Here is a 20,881-nt window from a genome sequence, read left to right on the forward strand (position 1 = left end):
AAATTAAGGATTTTCTTTCATGCTTCATTTTTTGCAGACTGAGTCCAGTTCTCTGAAAAAATGCTTTTTTTGGAGAGATCTCTTCATAATGAAGAGATGTTATTTTAAACTCTTTCAGAGTAAAGGAAATTCTTTCCTATGTGTCTATATACTATACTTGAAATACTGAAAGGAGATATATATGGTCTCCCTCATTGTATTTATTTCAAGGAGTTATGTTATCAAGGTAAGTTGCAAAGAATAGATTATCACAGTCCTCATATGTCTTATGTCTCACGAGCTCTCTACTGCACTATATTCTCATTGCTGCTCAGTGGGAAACCTTCAGTTTTGGAATTTTGTTGTGATGGGTTTTTATACCAGTTTCTATGGTGGCGAATGTAAGCTTTTTAAGAAGGCAATCTGTTGTTTTCATAAAAGACCACTACATGGAATTTCAGCTGCATCAGTCAAAGTCCTAGTTCCAAGACTTTTTCAACAGGAGAATTTGGATCTTGGAACACTAGTGCATTTGCTTAACTTCATTCTGAGTGTGCTTACATCAATGACAAGAGTTAAGTGAATATAGTTAACCATATGCATGTATGCAGGCTCTGATCCAAAATTAGTTTGGTATCACAATGTTCGGTGGGTGAGGGAGAAACAGTCTACACAAATGGGAAAATATATTGCTTCTGTGAAGTAACATGAAAATGCTATGTGGTAAAATAGGTTCTGTAAGATTTAATTAAAATGTCATTATAGCAAGCTTGATTTTTTTCTTTTTTTTTAAATAATAAGAACATTATTCTAGGGAAGTTGGTCTGTTTGTGGCAGTCTCTAACTTCAGGTTTTACGCCCTTAGATTATTTTCTCTATTGGCAGCAGTGGAAGACCAGCATTTGTATGAGATTTGAATATAACTGCTAAACAGAGTCTGGCAGTTCTACTTATGCTGGAATTGAGCCTGTTCTTATTGTGCCAGGTTCCACACCTAATACTTCTGCTGAAACCTACACCTGTGCTGCTGTTGAATGTGATTGATTACCTATGTTTTTGGAGCACTGTGGGAGTCAGCCTTGAATGAGTCATTGTGATATATTGTAGCCATTGAAATCAATTGTAGCCTAAAATTATTTTTATAGTCTTTGATGTATGTAAGAAACCTCATAGAATTTCTAGGATGTGGTAATTTCCCAAAATTTTGCGGCTGACCAGCTGCTTGTGTATGTGTGTAAACACGTATAATTTTATTTATATTTGCAAAGCAATATTAATAAAATAACTTATTGAAAAATTTTGTAAAATAGGATCTGACAGTGGATTATCTGAAAATTTAGTGTGTCATACGTTTGAGTTATTTGTTATTATTACAATGCTACATGGGAGTACTGTAGCTTACACCAAACCAGTTGTAATATAGTCTGTGAGTCTTGCTACAGATCCATGATTTTTTTTTATGAAGCACATTTATTGAAAAGATGTTTAGAAACATAGTTGAAAGAACAGTCTTCACAGGTGACATAAAAACTGAATATGTGCTCTTTTCACATTCTGTTGCATTGTGTCATAAATTCAGTCCACCTGATTAGGGAATGGAGAGAAGTTACAGATATCTAACAATACTTGTACAAGATATCTGCCTCTCTAGATTTCTCAGAAGGTATTTATGTAAAGCTTAACAAAATCAAAAAACATAGTGGCTGACATACTGGCAAGCTGAAACTTCTCCCTTTCTAGTTAGCATATTTTTATCCTAATAATGATTTGTTAAATGGGTTGTTAACCATGTAAATTCAGTATAATGTTACTGAAGTTAAAACCCAGGTTTCAATGAAAAGGGAACAAAAGCAAATAAGGAGCAAACAAAAAACAGTAGAGCATTGTTGTAGTGTCACTCATGTCATTATGTCTGTGCATACTCAAAGGCTATTACCAAGTAACGTAAATTCTGTATATTGCGTTAGTACTCTCTGAATGTCCATGCTCTAGTCCTAGTTGTTTGTCTCATGATGGACTTTACAATATTGCCAGCAAAAGCAGCTAACTCAAAAAATGCGCCTTTTGCAAGAAGGATGTGGTAGCACTTTGATGCTACTTCGCAGTATATGTATATTTCTATGAAGAGTCATCTTGTGGAACTTTTATTATTTTCTTCGTCTTGATTGTTGTAGCATAATCAAACTTTTGAGGTCTAATTCAATTATGGGTCTATGTTCCTTCTTCTTTATTCTGTAAGTCATAACTGAATAGCTAGTTGGCTCTCAGGTGCTCTCTAGGTGATGGCAAAATATCTTAACTGACAGCAGTAGTCAAAGGTGTAATTCAGTGAATGGGAAATGGCATAGATTCTGTTGAATACTTGTGTATTGTAATGTTTGAATGCATATAGTGTTTGTGATAAATTGCAGTTTTCATCTTTGTGCTACTATGTTACTTTTACTTGACTTCTTTTAACCTCTCATGTACCATTGATTCACATAAGGTAGATTATTACCCTTACTTTCGTGCTTTTCTAGGAGGAATGAATAAAATGAGGTCCAATGAAAGACCATCAGCCCTTCTTGGAGCATAGCTTTAGAGTTTACAGCACTTATAAAACTCCCCTTGAGCCCCATTAGTGGCAGAAGAACTGAGTTTTCTCTCATAGTAAATGACCTTTTTTGAAATATATCCTTTCCTGAAATTTTCCAAAACCCTACTTTCACTTAACTTTTCACTTAAATGGTGAAACATCAATGTAAATATTGAGCACTCATCACAGACTTCTGATACATAGTATGAATTTGTGCCTTTTTGTTGTTATTATTTTTGCTTAATATCAAGACAGCTTTTAAAGTTACTACGAGATGTGTTTTTTTTCCAAAGGAGAGAAAAAATGTAATCGACTTTTTTTTCTGAAAATTTTTATATTCAAAATTGATTAGTAACCTTTAATATAGACCATTATTTGACAGCTTGTTCAGATCTTATTCTTAAAAAACAGGATGCAGAGCATCGCACTTTGGATGACCTTACTTCATATAACTTAGCTCTTCTCTGTGCTTTGCTGTATAACATTAATGTTCTTTTGCATAGAGATGTGCATAGAAATTCCATATTCAGTGCAATTAATTTGTGGGCTAAAACAATATTCAGCAGTTTTTAATCCTTGTATAAGGCTTCATATTTTGTCACCTTTTTGTCTTGCTCTATTAGGCTTTATCATGATTTTGTGAATTTATTTCAGAAGCGTGCAAAAAAATTACATCATTCAGACACTATATAAAAGATAAGATCTTTGAGTAGTAGCTGGAGCTGCAGGATGCACTGTCTTTTGATTAAGGTTCATGGACAAATTCAGTCATAATTCATTTTCTTTTTAGATGAAGACAAGTAACATTTGCCAAGCTAGTGATGCCAAAGTCAACACGTTCTGGAGATTAGGCTGCACTGGAAAATCAGATGAAAGAGAGTAGTGGTTCTGACTGCTGATCTGAAAATAAAAATAGATACATGCGTATGCTCTAATCACACAACTTGTTGGAAACATAGTGAACACAGAGTTTTGGAAGACTGATCGGTATGTGTTTTTTGCATTAAAAGGCATAATGAGTAGTTTTCACATCCTAGGCCCAATAAAGCATTTAGAATCAGAGAATCACCAACACTGGAAACTAGCCTGGAGTTGTTGTGGCCAAAGTGCAGGACTCAGCACTTGGTCGTGTTGAACTTCATCCCATTGGCCTCAGCCCAGCTATCCAGCCTGTCTGGATCCATCTGTAGGGCCTTCCTACCCCCTGGCAGATGGACATTTCCTCCCAGCTTGGTGTCGTCTGCAAACTTATTGAGGATGCGCTCAATCTCCTCTTCCTGGTCATCAATAAAGATATTGAACAGGACAGGCCCTGATGCCAGCCCTCAGGGAACACCACTCATGGCCAGTCGACAGCTGGATTTAACTCCATTCACCACCACTCTCTGGGCCCAGCCATCCAGCCAGTTCTTTTCCCAGCAAAGAGTGTATTTGTCCAAGTCATGGGCTGCCTGCTTCTCTAGGAGAATATTGTGTACAGTTACAGTGTCAAAGGCTTTGCTGAAGTTTACGTAGACTACCACTAGATAGACTATCCACTGTGTGGATAGAATTTAGGAAAAAAAGAAGACACCATAAATTATTTTTCCTCCTTATCAAGAAATTACTCCAGTGAATAAATGTTGTAAAATGCTGTTTTATCTCAAAATTCTGAGCAGTCTAAAGCTTGTTGAGTTTGATGGAGTGTATAGTCTTTTCATGAGGTGAATGGAACAAGACTTACAGTGGCTGCATTTACTCAAGATTTAACAAAGTTTTAAATCTTTTCTTGTAGTCTTTTGAATTGTTTCAAGTGTTTACTGACAGTGTTAATGATCAAGCTGCTGCTATTATGCTTTTGTTCCTTTTTTCACCTACTTATTGTACTTTTTTGCAAACAAAGCTCCACAGCAAAACTGTGGAATAGTGTTTCTTCATTATGTTGTCCTACCTCTTATCACAAGTTTCATTGTTTTGCATTATCCATTGTAATTGCTTACTAAAACTGGACTTTGATCCTGTATGATGGATCAGTGGAAACATTGCATGCTGGTAATTCTGCAATCTAAATAATGGGAAAAACTGTTACTGTTTGTTCTTCCATTAATTCTTCTAAGCTTAGATGTGTATTGGTTTTTGTAATTAAAACTGAAAGCTTGAATGATGAAATATGATGATTTCACATTGCTTGGCATGCTGTTTACTGGTTTATTTTATAATCTTTGTCTCAAGCAGGAGAAATCTTCAGATACGTTTATGGTCAATAGCTGCTCTTGTGAAGTAAGCTGCAATGATGGTGATATTTTACCATCTTCAGAACTGGATGAACCACAGAATATCAGTCCTATCATCTGGAAGTCTTTGAAACATAATTCTTTGGATTTCAGTGAGTCTTATACAACTTTCATTAGGAAAGTAATAGTGAATATTTTATGCACTGCTCGAGAGGGGTGTAGCTGTTAAAGACTATAAGATAATTTGTTCCCATCAATAGCCACATCTGAAAAAAAAAGTCTCCTACTACAATTAAGTTTTCTGATAGGAATCAATAAGTGTGGTAAGGAAACACAAGTAATTTTGCAGAAGAAACATAACCCAATATTTATAATTTGCCTGAACTAAATAACTGTAATATTACTGTCATTACAGTGGAGGGAATTAGTTATTTAGAAGAGCAAGCCAGCACCTGTATCCTAACTCCATTTTAAACTGAAAATGTAAAAGGAAACTCTAAAACGAGCAATAAAATGCTGTGACTTGACTTGCTTACTTGGACAGACTTGTATCTGTCCCATTAGTAAAAACAGTCGCAGGGTTATGTGCATGATCAAGTTTAGCACCCTAACAAGTCACTGTCTCGTAGGTGAGCTGCAGAACAAATCATATGCCTGATACCAGTGTTGCCTCAAACATGAGATGATTAACACAAACTAGTGTTCTTAGACTGGTAACTCACTGAAGTACCACGACATCACTTTTACTCTAAACCCAAAGATTAGTAAAACTCTCTCTCAAAAGTAAGTTTCATAGTGTAACAGTGTTTGATATTGTGTGCTGAGTAGGCAGATTCATGTGGATAAATCCCGGGGCTGTTTAAAATAAACGAAACAATAAAAACAAAAACACCTAAATGGATTAAGCATTTGCTGCTTATTAGAACCATGTTAAACCTTTAATTTCTGTTAAAATTTGAGAGGTAACTTTGAAAATCTATCTCTCTGTTGGCCGAATAGTTTTGAAAATTGTAACTTTTCAATATCACTTCTTGTAATGTGTCTTTATCAGAACAAGTGGAAAAGTTGTAAAAGGTCAGGGGAAAAGAAGTAAAGCAGGAGAGAAAATAATGAAATTCTCAGCTAAGTACTACCTGTAAGCACATTTTCTGAAGGCAGTGTTGCAGAAGTACTACTTTGTTTGACAAGTACTGTTTGGTAGCTTGGATACTAGCACACTTTCTTGTAATATTTGATTTATACCTATATTTCTGTAAATAAGTTATGAAGATTTTTTAACAATTTATATTGCTTTTTGTCTTCTGTAGTTCTTCTTACTTAAACAATTTAAGTTGTATTCTTGGCTTATGTGACTGTTTTCATCTCTGTAATCATAGTGCTGTTATTAATTTCCCATAGGTAAGACATTTGGAAATTCAGGAAAATCTGTGAGTGGTTACCAGTGGTTTTCATGTATCACTGCACATTTTTATCCATCAAAAGGCAAAAATGCTCAAGAGGCAGCAAGGGAAGCATTTTCATCTCTCCAAGGTGATTTTTTTCATTATCTGCTGCTAATAATACATTTTCAAATATGGTATTAAATAAGGAGTCTGTATTGCCATGTGATTTTATAACTTCAAGTGTTGTGGTTGTCAGTTTGCCACCTCATCTAGTGTTTGATTGGAATCATTGTTGGCTTCAGTTAACACATCATAATTTGGCTGGCTTTGAAGGCCCTAGAAAGCCAGCACAGTGTTCATATCACTGTGACACTGTTTCCATAGTACTTACTGACTTTATAGCTTTCTTGCAACGTATACTATGTGTGAGAGTGCATGTGTGCTGTAGATGCTGTCTACTTGCTAAAGCAATTTTATAGCTACTATAATTTTAAATTAAGTTTTCAAGGAAACTGTTGAACATTTTGGCATCTAGGATTAGGTCAGTAGCAGTAAATCTTGCTTATATTTTTAATGCAAAAGAGAAATTGCTTTCTTGGAAATCATAAAATCTAAGTTCATTACTATCCTGTCCTTACAAGATATTGACATGCAATACAAAATGTTTGAATGTTTTGTTTGTTGTTTTTTTTTCATTATAAACTTTAGGTAAAGCACATTTATACAGTCTTCTTTTCATTCATAAAAATGGAAATAATTCTTAAGTAAATTGGTAGGCTCAAATTCTTGCTCACAAATTCTTGTGAAGTATTGTTGTGTAAAATATTTTTGACGCATGCATCTGATTTCATGAATGAATATAGGATGATTAAGAAACCATAGAAATTGTTTGGAAATAAGTAAGTTGTTTGTCAAAGGCCTTTAAGCTAGTTTTTAGTTGCTTGGAAGTCAGAAACGTAGATGTGATTAAATCTTTAATAAAAGGCAACAGTATTTAGTGTAAATCTTCTGGGCAAAATTTCTAAATTAAAGCAAAAGGATTGTGTAATGTTTTGTTTTGTTCTCATTGTGTTTGAATGGATATCTACTCGCACAGATATTATATATTTTTGCTATAGCATCTGTCATAAAAGAAGAACTGATTGTGTCTCTGACTATTTCAGTAGCCCATTGCTTTTAGCACATTTCTTTCATTAGCTGTATTATAATTAGAAAAAATAGCAATATTCTCATCTTTGGTTGAAAATGTCAGTTCTCATACTTCCTTTGGGGTTATATTATTTTTGTAAGAGGTTGTGAAAGACTGGATGAATTAAGTTTCTGACATGACAAAGGAAACAATATGTTTTTGAGAACATAACTGATAGGCAGATATCCACAAGACTTCATCTGTAGTCATATTCTGATCTATATAGCAGTTCAGTCCTTTATGGTATAAAAATGGAATAGGCACAGTCCTTTTAACCTTCACTTTCCAGGATTAACTGATTTAATGATCTCTAAAGAGGATAAGTGCTTCTAAAAGGATTCAGAAATAGAAATTGCAAAAACACGCAATTGTTCCATAGAGTTGCTGGATTTCTTCCATGAAGCTAAGTACAAGAGAGAATTCAATACATTGCTGTTTACGTTTATGTTATTAAACTATTTTTTTTAAACATTTCTTTAGACGACAAAGATTGAAGTGCTTTACATAAAAAGCAGCTTTGGGCCAGTTGTACCATGGCATATCTTTATAGTCTTCACTGGAGCGATATGTTTTTTTTTTACATAAAAAATTAGTCTAGAATAGTACTTGCTATAGACAGTTTTGATGTTGCCTTCTGTAGGTCTCAGCCAAAAGATCCAGATAACTCATTAAGAAAAAAAAAAAGCTGTCCTTTTTTGTGTCAGAAACAATTCTGTGTAAATAAGAATGAGTTTCACCTGGCTGTATTTTATAAGTACTTTAGAACATTGAATGGCCTAAGATTCAACAGAAGGGCTTTCCTGGTACATCCTGGAAATGTGCTATGTGATAGTCTTCTCTTTGGGAAGCAGAACATGTTGTTAAAAAGCCAAGTGGTGAGTTGGTAACTGGTTCATCATTTTTACCTTTTTACTAATAACAGTACTTCGTGAAGTCAACTTTATTATCCTTGCAAGATAGGGAGATATTATTTCCCATCATTCCTCTCATTCATGCAGAAGAAAAGAGGCTGGTACTTAAGAAGATATTTTTTTTTAAAAAGTTAAGGATTATAAATGTATACAAATCTGTTTGCCTTTGATTTGCTATAATAGTGTTACAAGTCCACAAATTAGAGTCTGTTTCTTGGCTTACGCAGTTTACACTTTCTTTTTTACAGTTATATTTTTTCTCAAGCATTTCAGATAATGCTGCAGAACTTTTAACTGCAGTCCCAAAATCTACTAGACTAAAATTCTGGCTGGAAATTTGAAAAATGTAATTATCTTTTCCTTGAGTGATGAAATGGCAGCTGATATTGACGTAGTGATTACTATCAGGCAGTTTTCGAATACATTTATATTTCTGGATAGAATTATGATTGTGTGCTAATTTCTCAGCTGATTATTTCTGGAGATCTGTCTTGACTTCATGCAAGTTCTATGTCAATTGCTTTATAATCTCTTGTACCACTTAGCGGGGGCTGTCTTTTTCTGTCAGTGAGAATTTCCCTTTCCCTCTTCAGATTGCCATCACTATTGGCAGTATGTCTAAATAAAGCTGGGATATTTAGAATAAAACCCAGTACTGGTGTGATCACATCAAATTTCATGGAAGTGTGCCAGATCCTGGACTGTGTTTAAAGGGAAAGAAATGTTTTTCACTAATGTTTTTGCCTTGTTTCTTACTAAGGCAACAGTAAAGACTATTTATACTCTCATGTTGCTCCACTGGAAGACCATATATAGATATATATAGATAGACACTGTAATGCTGAAGGACAAGATCCCCAAAACTACACCAAGAAGAGCTTTATGTATCTCACTTAAGTTAGTTAACTGCTATTGTATGTTCTATATTTCTTCACGTCTTTGAGAGAAGAATTGCTTCTTCATTTTATTTTTCCCGCTTATGAGTTATGAAAGGTCCACACTGCAGAGCTGATCCACATATCTTGTTATGGTATTGACTATGTAAGAGTAATACATTCTCCTTAAATACTATGACTGGAATCTTCTGTGCATACACATTCAGATTATCTTGACTTTCCAGTACCTTTTCTTTAACTGTGTGTGCTTGAGTTTTCCTGTGCTCTCATCATTCCTTCATTTCTCCTGTGGCCAATTCTGTTTCCTGTCGTCTGTCTTGCCATTTATAACTCTTTCCTTATGCAGAGATTATTATTGCACCTTTTTTAAAAAAAAAAATCAGCTTAGACAAAGACCTCTCTGGAATAGCACATAAATATTTGATCTTTTTCTTTGAGGAGAGTTATGGACTAAAGGATTTCTTACTGTCCCTTGCAGTTTTGTTCATTTTTGATTGAAAATCCTATAGATTACGAGTGTCATAGTCTGAAACAAAGCAAAAGACAGACAAAAAAAAAGGATAAAACTTAGTGATACAAAAAAAAAACAGGAATGTAACTTATCTATTTGCATGAATGCATTATACATTTTCTTTTGGTAATGATTTGCTACTGTGTGGATAGAATTTATCCATTCTATTTCTGTCTATTTAGAAAATTAACATGAGAAAATTTCATGAAAAATTGGGTATTATGTGGGGAAAAGTAGCATGTTTCAAAGCCTTCAGTCATGTTTAGACAACTAGTTATTACTAGTTTGTTCTGTTGAGCAAACATAGTATGCCTGTGTTTAAAATATTTTGTCTTTAACAGCTACGTTATTTTTATCCTGCAGCAACTGTAACTTCAGAGGGATTGAAACTGAGGGATATTATTTTGGTTCATCTGTATATGAAGAGCATGAAAGATTTCAATGCTATAAATTCAGTTTATGTGACAGAATTTGATTTGTGTCCACCGGCAAGGTAAGATTAGACTACTGCTATAGTATATTTATGATATGCTGTAATATACTGTATTATTGTATCACATTTATGAAGCTTTTCTACAAATGTTTATGTCTCACAGACTTGGAAGCAGACTCCTGCTATCAGGAGTGCGCAAGTCAAAAACACTGGAGTTGGAAATTCTTGCTTTAATGTTTTCCATCAGGTTTATAAATGCCCCTCAATACAACTTTACAGAAAAGTAATGCAGTTTTTGCAAGCCTTGACTCAGGTGAACTGGCAAGTCTTTTGTATTGATGGAGTTCTGCTTGCCTGTTATGTGCCTCTCTTGATCTTAGCAATGCTCCTCCTAATGCAGCCCGGGATACCATCAAACCTGTGCAATAAGGGCACATTTCTGGCTTTCCATGCATACTAGGACCCACCAGGTCCTCTCTGCAAAGCTGCTTTCCAGCTGGGCAACTCCCAGCATACACAGGTGCCTGGGGTTTTTCCTCATTGCGGGATTTTGCTCTTGTTGCATTAGGTTCCTGTCAGCCCATTTCTCCAGCCTGTCCAGGTTTTTCTGAATGGTGGTATGACCCTCTAGTGTAACAACCACCACTCTTAGTTTTATATCATTTGCAAACTCTCTGAGAGTGCACTCTGCCCTATCATTGACATGTTTGATAAAGATTTCAACAGGGTTGGACCTGGTACAGTCTCACAGGGTGTGCTACTAGTTACGAGCCACCCACTAGACTTGATGCCACTGAGCACTGTCCTCTGGGCCTGGCCTTTGAGCTGGTTTTCACCTCACTATCTGCTCATTCAGCCCATATTTCATCAGCTTCTCTGTGAAAATGCTGTGCTAGACAGTCTCAAAGGCCTCTGTGAGGTCAAGGTATACAGTATCCAATGCTCCCCTCTCATCTACCAAGCTGATTATTTAGCCTTCCTAGAGGTGATGAGATTTAGACCCTGCTAGATCTTTGTTGCATCTTTTTTCTCCTCTTTCTATTTACTTTGTTAAATACAAAAGCAAAATTGATAGCTGAGAAGTTATCAATGAGATGAAGGTACCAGGAGATATTTCAATACACTATCAAGACTTATTTGCTCTGTTCTGTTTCTTCCCCTGGGGTAGGCACTTGGCTTTAGCTGAAGATGAATACTGGACTAAATGTACCTTTGGCTTGACCCAGTATGATCTTATGTCATGTGTTTCCATCATCTGATGGATAGCATAGCTATATTTGCTTATTCAGTAAGAATGCAAATATAAAAAAGAAATAACCTCAGAATGCACTGAGGCTAATATTTTCATTCATAGGTGAAATCATGAATGAAAAATCAAATCAAATCATAACATTTAATATCCACTATACAGAATTGCTAGCATTGGGTCCTTCATTACTGATGCAATTAAACAATTTGTTAGTATTGAGAATTTGATCCTGATGTTATTTGATTTTAGTTTGTTTATTGTTAGTTTTTTGTTGTTTTTTAACATCACTGGAAATTGGACTACAAACACCTAGTCCATGAAAATTTTGCTTTGCTTTTTTAAATTGTTAAACATAATTTTCCCTTTGTAAATTCTTTATTGCATTTGTCAGGAGAGCATATTTCTTATAATAGTAGTTGTGTTTTTAGGCTTCTAAGATACTGTGTTCAGTATGCAGAACTGCTGTGGTTTAAAAAATCACTAGGATCATAGATTACTACAGGTTGAATGGGTCCTCTGGAGGTCACCTAGTCCAACCCACTTCTCAAAGTGCAGGGGCAACTACGAGAATACTTTGCATCTTGTTCATATTTTTTAAATCAACTGTTCAACATTTTCTAATGTAAAATATTATATACTTTTTATTACAGAGGATGAAGTGTAATTTATTCATGTGAATTTTAAGTATAATGTGAAAATAGCTAGAAGATATTGTTAAGATAATGTACATTATGATATGTTCACTGTTCACATTCTCCTAATCATCTACAGTCTGAGTGTCAGAAGAGAATAAAGAGCAGGAAGAGGCTTTTTTGGGATGCTAATTGTAGTCCAGAGTTACCAAACAGTGGAAGAATAGAGTGTTGGTTGTGTGTGCCTGAAGAGGAAGGATTTAGTCTCTGCTATAAGCTACACAAAATTGTATTTCTACTGCTATGTATCTTAAGTTCTCTTTACGACGCTTACTCTTTCCCCGATTTAGCGTCCTTCATTTCTCATTCTGCCGCATGTCTTAAGCCTTCACATTTGCACAGCCAGACATGTAGTTTTCCATCACTTCTTGGAAAGGTCATAAAATAGCAGGTAGAAAGATTAGGAAGTTGCAGCAGGAAATGACTTTTTATGTTTATTTTATAGAACATATAGATTTATGTTGCACTTCAGCCAAAAGAAAAATTAAGCAGGAGTTTGCATGGCTGCATCGTTGCATTATGCAGAGAGACCTGATTGCGGGAGTTCTCACAAGCAATATGCTAGAAGCATAAACTCAGGGGCCTAGATCTACACCAAATTTGCAAAATTGTCTTGAAAATTTACCATCCCAAGTGGAAAATCCATTCATCCATGCTTATGATGATGATAATGAGGAAAAAATACTGTGTTTGCATGGGAGAGGAGGGGAGGAAGATAGTTTTCATGGAAGAAATAAGCAAGATGAGAAGAATTTTGTAAGGTTATGTTACGTGATATGTAAAGAGAACAAGTAATTTTTTGTTGGATACCTACTGGGAGCTAAATGACTTTTTAATGCATAGACTGCAAATATAATTATTTTTCTGGCTTTGAAACATGACTGTTGTTTTATTTCTTTTTTCTTTCTTTTTATTTATTTCCCCCCCTACTGTTTGTTCACTAACCAGATGCAATAGATTTTGTCTGTCTGTCATTCATGCACACAGTTTTTAAGCTTGGAGCAAACAAAAGTGAACTTTCTTAATGAATGCTTAAGTAGGTTTTCTGTGCTATCATAAATGTGTGTTTGTCAAACAACTAGAAGTAAAACAGAAAAATGTACTTGGTATTGCATTATAACATGTGAGGATGGTGCAAGGCAACAATGAGCTGCTGGTGCTGTTAAGAAAACTGAACATTTAGTTCAACAAATGGAAGGAGAGTCAGTGAAAAATGGTTGGTGATATGACAAGGATGCTCCCTACCTGAAAGCTGTTTAGCATAACTTATTTCCAGAGTTGTATGGTCAAGGTCTTCTTAGTAAAAAAACTCATATATTCTTAAAATAGTAGTATACACTATTATATGATACTATGATACTAGTTTCTCCATGGTAGTGCAGATTGTCTTGCTGGAAGTGTGAAGCTGATCATCATTTGGAGAAGAGATATCAGTGTAAATATTAGCAGGTTGCTGCAATCCTGTAGTGTTTTGGTTTTTTTTATGTTCCTGACAAAATTTCATTATTTAGTATCCAAAAGAAAAAGAAATCAACACTGAAAATAAATGCTGAAAGTTGGTGTGTGTAAACTTTGTTTGAGAAAAAGTAATTTTCTTGTGTTTTCAGAGTGTGTGTGGAAACCCTGTTACCGGATGGAGTACTATTTTGCATTGATTGCCTTGCACATAGCTGTGACATCTCAACAAATGACGTGTTAAGTGAGGAAAAACTGGTCATGCATGTACAGAGTATTTCCCACTGGGCACCTGCTAGCATAGGACCTTACAGTCAATCCATCAAGGTAGGGAATCTTTGTTATTTTGTGTGAACTATATGTCAGTTTACTGAAATTGGTACAGTTTCTAAGTTTCCTTCCCTTCCATGTGAATGTGCTAGAGAAAGAAAGAAGGTATTCATGTTTAAGGAAAATATTTTCTACTGTAAAAAAAAATAAAAATAAGCATTTTTAAGTTATATTTTTAAAATTAAGGAAAAAACAAAAAGGAACCTACATCATGAGGTTATTGTTCACAAGACAGGTTAAATTATTCTTAATTGTACTGAGCAAATATTATTCATATTTAATCTCAAAAACAGCTTACTTTTTGTTGCTTATTATGATTAGATTGAATAATTGTCTCACATACTCATTTTTACAATCTGTCTAGAATATAAATACACTTTAGGTACAGCTGAGAATATTTGAAATTTGTTTAAAGTGAGCAAATTCAGACTTTTTCCATGGGTTAGCCAATTGTAAAGTGCCTAAGCAGTGAAATTGCTCTTGGTACTGTTCAACCATAAGTACACAGAGGTTGAAGAACTATACGTTGTTTCCAGTTAATAACAAAGTAAATAGAATATTGTACACCATACAGAAAGCATGAAAACAAGGCAGCAAAGTATCATTGATAAGACTGAAAATTTGAATGAAAACTTTTTGCTGTTCAGCAGAAATCCTCTTGCCCAGCCAGCACCAGCTGAGCTGATGAAGTATCTCACCTTTTATACTGCAAAAATTCCGTATGTCTTTCCCAGGGCAAATCTAGCCCAACAGTACTATGAGGACAAAAGGTAAAAATTTGAAATTTATCATGACAATGTCCTTCTGGCCTGTGGCAGAACAGTGGCAGAATGATACTAGGATTTAAATTCCACTCAAAATATTTATATTAGATGTTTTTTTCTCTTTTGAGACTAATGTTCTTTAAAGACAACCTCAGTGTTTCTAAGTGGACATAAACTGTTTTAAGACAGAATATGACTAACTGACTTGTAAGAAAAAAAGCAGAGATTATTTTACTTGGTCCACTTGTTTTATTAGTGTAGAACACTGTCTATATCAGCTACTGGAATGTAAGCTACATTAGAGTTATTGTATTGTATCACAAATGTCTAGGACTTGTAGTGATAATGTGTTATTTTCTAATTATATTAGCTGATGTAATAAAAGTTATTATGCCTCTCTGTAAGCCTAATCTCAGAGGGTAATGAGAGAGCAAAGACTGCATGCTGGTTTTATAAATCTTATTTACCATCTTTCAGTCCTGTGTGAGAAACCTGTAGTAGTGAATTCTAGCCATATTTTACATAACAGTCAGGCAGAATGAAATCACTGAGTTTATCACTATCCTCGTCATGTTTTCAATACATCTGTGCAAAGCTTTAAATGATACTGAGAAAGAATTGTATGGTCCTTTTGCCCTCATGTTCCTTATAAGCAGACTTTCAAAGTATTGTAATTATACTCTTCTAATGCAAGTATGATAGATTATCTAGGCTATAGTCTGTCTGAGAATATGCATTGATAAGTGGTTTGCCTTGAAAAAAAATTAAAACAAACAAAAAATATCCATCACAACTGAAACACTAGACACAGAAGTAATTTAAAAGTCTATTTGAACTTTGTTTTGGAAAACTTTCTTATTGTTTTTCTATCTGGAAATGAGCAAATAAACAGGAACAGTAGAATTTATTGTACTGTCATATTTATAATAATTTTTGATGCTGACATTACGTATTTTATAAATATAATGAAATGCAATTATCTATGACTTAATTATGTCTGTTGACACTTCTAGATTTTCCTTGCGACCTCAATACTTTCCCTCTGACAGCTGCTGAATTGCCATCCTTCAGGCATCTTATTCTCAATCCTCTCTTCTACACTGTTTGAACCTAGTAGCATAAACTCTCAATTCCGGTGTCCAGGTCCCTGCAACTTGATCTAATTTGGGCTTTTCCACCGTTCAGTAAATCACTTATTTCCTTTTATTTTTTTCTGATCCTCAAGGCATTAGAGGATTAATACTCTGGGAACATTAGTGGGAATAAGTTGTCTTGTGTCTGATTTGAGGTAGTGAGACTTGCACTGGTTCTGATGTTTCCCTGTTGAGAAGACTTTGTTCCTGCTCTTACACTGAAATTGAAAATGATCCAATACAGTTTAGTGTACAGTCTGTGTCAGATGGCTTTAATACATTTCCAAACTGCTATTAATCAGTCTTCTTGCTACATTTGCACAGGAAATATCCTCTGTCCCAGCTTTGTAGAAATACCTGGGCAAGTTCTGTCGATGCAAATTTCAGTCCTGATAAGAGCATTATACCTTAGATTAAACATTATGTTCTACATTCTGAATTTATAATGACAGAATTGGTCTTTCAAGGAGGTAACAAACAGAGCCATAGACTAGCTGTGACCAGAGCTCAACAGAGTACAGAGAAGCCATATTTTGTTACCAGGTTCTCTGTGTTTGTTCATACATTCAGTTCAAATGCCTTTATTATATTATTATTAAGTAAAAAGCTGGTTAATCTAGCTGCAATGGCAGTCTTGAGAAAAGGGGAGTCTTTTCTGGGGAAGTGGTTATAGAAGAGTCATTTTTTTTGTTACTGCTGTTATTTGATTGTCCAGATATCATAAAGAGTCACTTAAGATCCAGTTTGCACAATATTTAAAATATATGAGGCTTTTAGGTATTGGCTGAAAGTAAGAATTAAATTTTGAGTACTTGATAAAAATGCTTGTTCCTTACATCTGCTTTTATTTTGCCTTACTTGAGTACAGATGCTTTATATACAACAGCTGACTTCTCCTATATGAGAATAAGCATGGACAGAGAGTGCAGCATAGTTGAAAGTGGGAGTGTCTATGTCAGTGGATGTTAATTTGTACAATAAATGGCACAAAGAAAGCTCTCCATTAAAATTTATCTGCCCATTTTCAGGATTAATGTGGAATCTGGTGTAATTTTGCATTACTCTCTTTAATGGCAAGGTCCACTCTAAGGTCTTTGTGTCTAGTAGGAAAGTGGTATTACCCATGGTAGAAGAGAATCAAGTTAAGTACTCCATTAAGGCTTTGACATACACAAATCAGTGGGACCAGATGTCCAAAAATGCCAAAGGAGCTGTCCAATGGCTTTGTAAGACAGCAGTTTGGATAGTGGTTGATGTTTTGAAGAGCAGGACTGCCATGAACAAGGTTGTAACTAGCAGGTCAAGGGAAGTGATTATGGCATACAGTGGCACCCAGTAGCACAAAATCCACCACATAGCAGGGGATAATTTTGTACTACTGCTAAGGCCATGCAGCACCCTCAGGTGGTCAGTTTCACTTTAATAAGCTGTCTGTTTAAAGGAAAATTTGTAATTACTTTTTTGAGTTTTGGATCTAAGCTTATTGCTTTCTAAGAAGCTGAAATATGAAGAGATATAACTAAGGATATGAGGATACGAGCAGTCAGCATAAAATAAAAATGTGATTTTTTTTTCCCACTTGCTAGGAAGAAAACTAAAGCTACCGTATTGGTCTGCTCCAAAGGATATTAGTATTAAGGAAAATTATTAGATTATTACATCAGCATATAGTAAGTGATGTTCTGCATATAATGCTTTATGACTTTTCATCTTCTCTTGAATACTGGGGCTATGTTCTAGAGAAACAGACAACTGAATGGCATGTGATACCAAAGTTAGATGTTAGCAAGGATGTTCTCATTATATGTGTCTTGGAAAAAAAATTCTGAAAGTGCTATATCTAGTTTATTGTCATTTAAGAATAATTAAGAATTTAGAGTTGATTTAAAATGCCTATATACAGGAAAGAGCCCTGCAAAAATATTGACAGGCCTGGAAACAGAGAAGTTCCTACATTAGAAGTATCTTAGAAGATAAAACCTTCATCTTCAGTTTCACAGTCCAGAGGAAATGTTAGGAAATATTACAATGAAATTTTTGAAAGCACTATTACTAAGTTACAGAATGACTAATCATTATGACTTTGCTCTTAGTCTGAAAATCTGAAGTCATTTGTAGATAGGGAGTATAAAAAGATTGCTTTCTTGACAGTTAGGCACCTTTCAGTATTCAAATCAGGAGAACAAGTCCTCATTCAGGCAGTTTGATACATTTTTTCCTGATATCTTTTCATGGTTTGATGTGGAGCCTGATATCCTGTAGAAGACTACCAAATATATTGTTTTCTCTTAAGATTTATTCAATACTACATCCTGTTTCCCTGTTGTATTTTTTTGCAATTTATTCTTTCCCTTTATCATGCTGTTGCTTGGCTAAATCAGGAAGGAAGGATTTACTTTGTTTGCACTCTAATTATTTAATTGATTTATTAAAACATTAAAAAAAATGGAGAGCAACAAATATGCAAAACTAGTGGGATATTTGACCTTGTTTTTGTGAAACTAATGCATCGGTGTCTGGTTCGCTGGTAGTTGGTTGCAATTCTTACTGACTTCTCAAGGTGCTTGTCTGAGATTTTTAATCTAATTTTCCTCTTCCTGTGTTTCATCCTTGAAAACAGTTGTTCACAAATGTACATAATACCAAAAAGATATGACATGAGTAATATGTGATTGTGAAGTGGAGGATATTTTTCTCTGATCTTAAAATAGTCTAGTAAAGAGAAGTGGTCAAATATTTTGGGTTCAATGGCTGATTGCAACTCTATACATTTGATTTGAAAATTCTCAGGCAATGCATTTGTGTCAACTGAAAATCTGTGCTCAATCTATATGCAATCAACTCATGAATAACATCAGTAAAAGTCACATAATTATATTAAAAGTTTACAGTCTTGTGGGCCTGCATTAGTAACTGTCCAGGGCTGCACATAGCTCATGGACCAGAGGCTATACACATCTGGTATAGTTAAACCTAAGTGATCTGTAGTTTTCTGAGAGTCAGAAGTTACTATACAAGCATCTTTATCAAATAGTGCTGATTTTTTTTATGTCATTGATACAATAAAGTCTGATCCAAGTATGGCTATTTAGCTGATAACATCATCTTACTCAGTTTATCTGTTTGAGGTAATTATTGAAAATTATTACTCAAAAGTATTGCTCTGCCAAGGAAGGGGCCACAAGGTTTAATTCTGGGTGTGCTATTTACAGATTAATTAGGACATTTAACTTCATTGTTAATACTAAAGAATTAATCCCATAAAAATTAGTGATCTCGGAGGAGTCAGTTGTCAACTTCTGACAGGATCTCTTTGCCATAATCTATTAAAATGCTGCTTTTATCTTGTCTTGCCTGTGTCATATTTTATGGATTTTTTCATAAACACTGCCTATACTTCATAAATGTCTCAATTTTCTAGTCTATTAACATTACTTCAAAAGCAATTGATAAAAGAGTAGGGCATGCATGAAATAATACACCAATAATGTGAAGTGCTGGAGGCAAGAACAGTGGGTAGTATCTGCGCAGCTTGTGAGCTGAAACAATGAAAGGATGTTTTATCTACTACAATAAAGAAACAAATGATCATTTTTGATAGCAGAAAAAAAGACTGCTGGTAATTGGGCAGATGAAAAATGGGTTACATGGAAAATATAGCATATTTTGAAAATGGTAACTGATTTGAGAAAACAAACATCTGCAAGCACATATTTACATTTTTCAAACCTTTCCCCTTTGATTATGATGTAGTCATTTTCATATTGTATGTGGCACAGTTTATAAATACTTGCTGTGCACTCCTAGAAATGCAAATACATGTGATTCTTAAAGAAATACACATTTGTGAAAGATGTTCAGAAGGCTGTGCGAACTAGAAGTTCCCAAGTGAATGAACACTTCAAAAGTGCTTATAGTTGCTTTGGATTAATAATAATTCCTCAGTTAAGGAAGGATGAAAAACAGAGGATTTGATTCATTAGATAAAGTATTTTGCCTTTCCTTTTACCACATTTGTATAAAAGATCCTGTTTTTCAACCTTACAATTTAAGTTTTGTTAATGAAATTGAACTCTTCATCTTCCTTAAGATTCAGCATCCAGATAGTGATTAGGTCGGGAAACCACGAAGAAAACTAGTAACATAAAACTAGTAATGCGTACAGAATATATATTAGTAGACAGTGTAGAAAATAAAATACATTTATTAAAATCCTAAAAGCAATAGAAATTTCTAAAAGGCATCTATCACATTGTCTGAGCATGCATTCTGTAGAGCATCTCAGCTCCCACTCACATTAAGGTGACTGTCAGAAATCAGATGTAGAACTGAGATGCTTAGTGAATTAAAACAAATTAAGTATATACTGGCTTGATACCTGTCTGTCATAGCTTCAATGGCCACTACTTTCACAAAGTACGTTAAGGCACAAGGTACGTTAAGGCACCGTTGCCAGATTCAACTATCTTACTTAGGACAATCCTTCATAGTGTCTTCCCCCAAATTCTGCTTTGCTCTATATCAATTTAAATTTGCCAGATAATTCTGTTTTCTTGAAAAATCTGTAACTGTCTAAACTTTGATTGGTGCTGTTGCTGCCATCTAGGGATACAGACATCTGTCTGTTTTGTCTCTACAGTCTCATCTCTTTGGATTTAAGAATATGCAAACCTAAACCATGGTCCCCAGAAGGGTTTAAATTTGAGGAGGGGAAAAGGATGACTGTCATGTTTTGTATGATGAAGGGTTTAGTGTGCTTGCTTAGGAAATGCAGAAATTAAGCTTGAGTTCCCTGTAGGCTGAACATTTAATCTAGAGCTCACTCTTCCCAAATGTTTGTCTGCAGGGTGAACTGGAAGTGTACTTCTCACTTTCCCGTTTTATGATCGCAGCCCAAAAGTGAGGAACCATAAACAAAGTGTCAAATTTCAGTGTGGTTAGAGAGTTTAGATCTGAGATACTACAGGCATCTTTACTCTCTGGACTGTTATCAGTTTATATGCAGGATCCCTATAAAGTGGGAGATGTTCTTGGAACAGAGGGCCTGTGTTTCACCTTTGCATCATGAAAAAGTTCAGAGCTTCTTTATTAAGGTACCAACTTCATCTTTTTCTTCAACTGTAATGAAAAGTAGTAAGTCTAGGATTTGGGTTTTTTTTTTTTTTTTTT

The 20,881-nt window shown here is 34.8% G+C and overlaps 1 protein-coding gene across 12 annotated transcripts in view; it reads left to right on the forward strand.

The window, feature by feature from the left end:
• Positions 1–20,881, forward strand: part of DPH6 (diphthamine biosynthesis 6) — a 216,523-nt gene that overhangs the window by 73,300 nt on the left and 122,342 nt on the right. For all 12 annotated transcript variants that reach the window (XR_002440236.1, XR_002440237.1, XR_002440235.1 and 9 more), the window contains 4 exons: positions 4,769–4,919; positions 6,166–6,297; positions 10,020–10,149; positions 13,638–13,812. Coding sequence is in view for 9 of the 12 variants with exons in the window: in XM_021401712.1 (XP_021257387.1) it covers positions 4,769–4,919; positions 6,166–6,297; positions 10,020–10,149; positions 13,638–13,812 (588 nt within the window). In the remaining 3 variants the exon portion in view is untranslated. The remainder of the gene's footprint in view (positions 1–4,768; positions 4,920–6,165; positions 6,298–10,019; positions 10,150–13,637; positions 13,813–20,881) is intronic.

This window comes from Numida meleagris, chromosome 6 (assembly GCF_002078875.1).
Source record: "Numida meleagris isolate 19003 breed g44 Domestic line chromosome 6, NumMel1.0, whole genome shotgun sequence".
NCBI lineage: Eukaryota > Metazoa > Chordata > Aves > Galliformes > Numididae > Numida > Numida meleagris.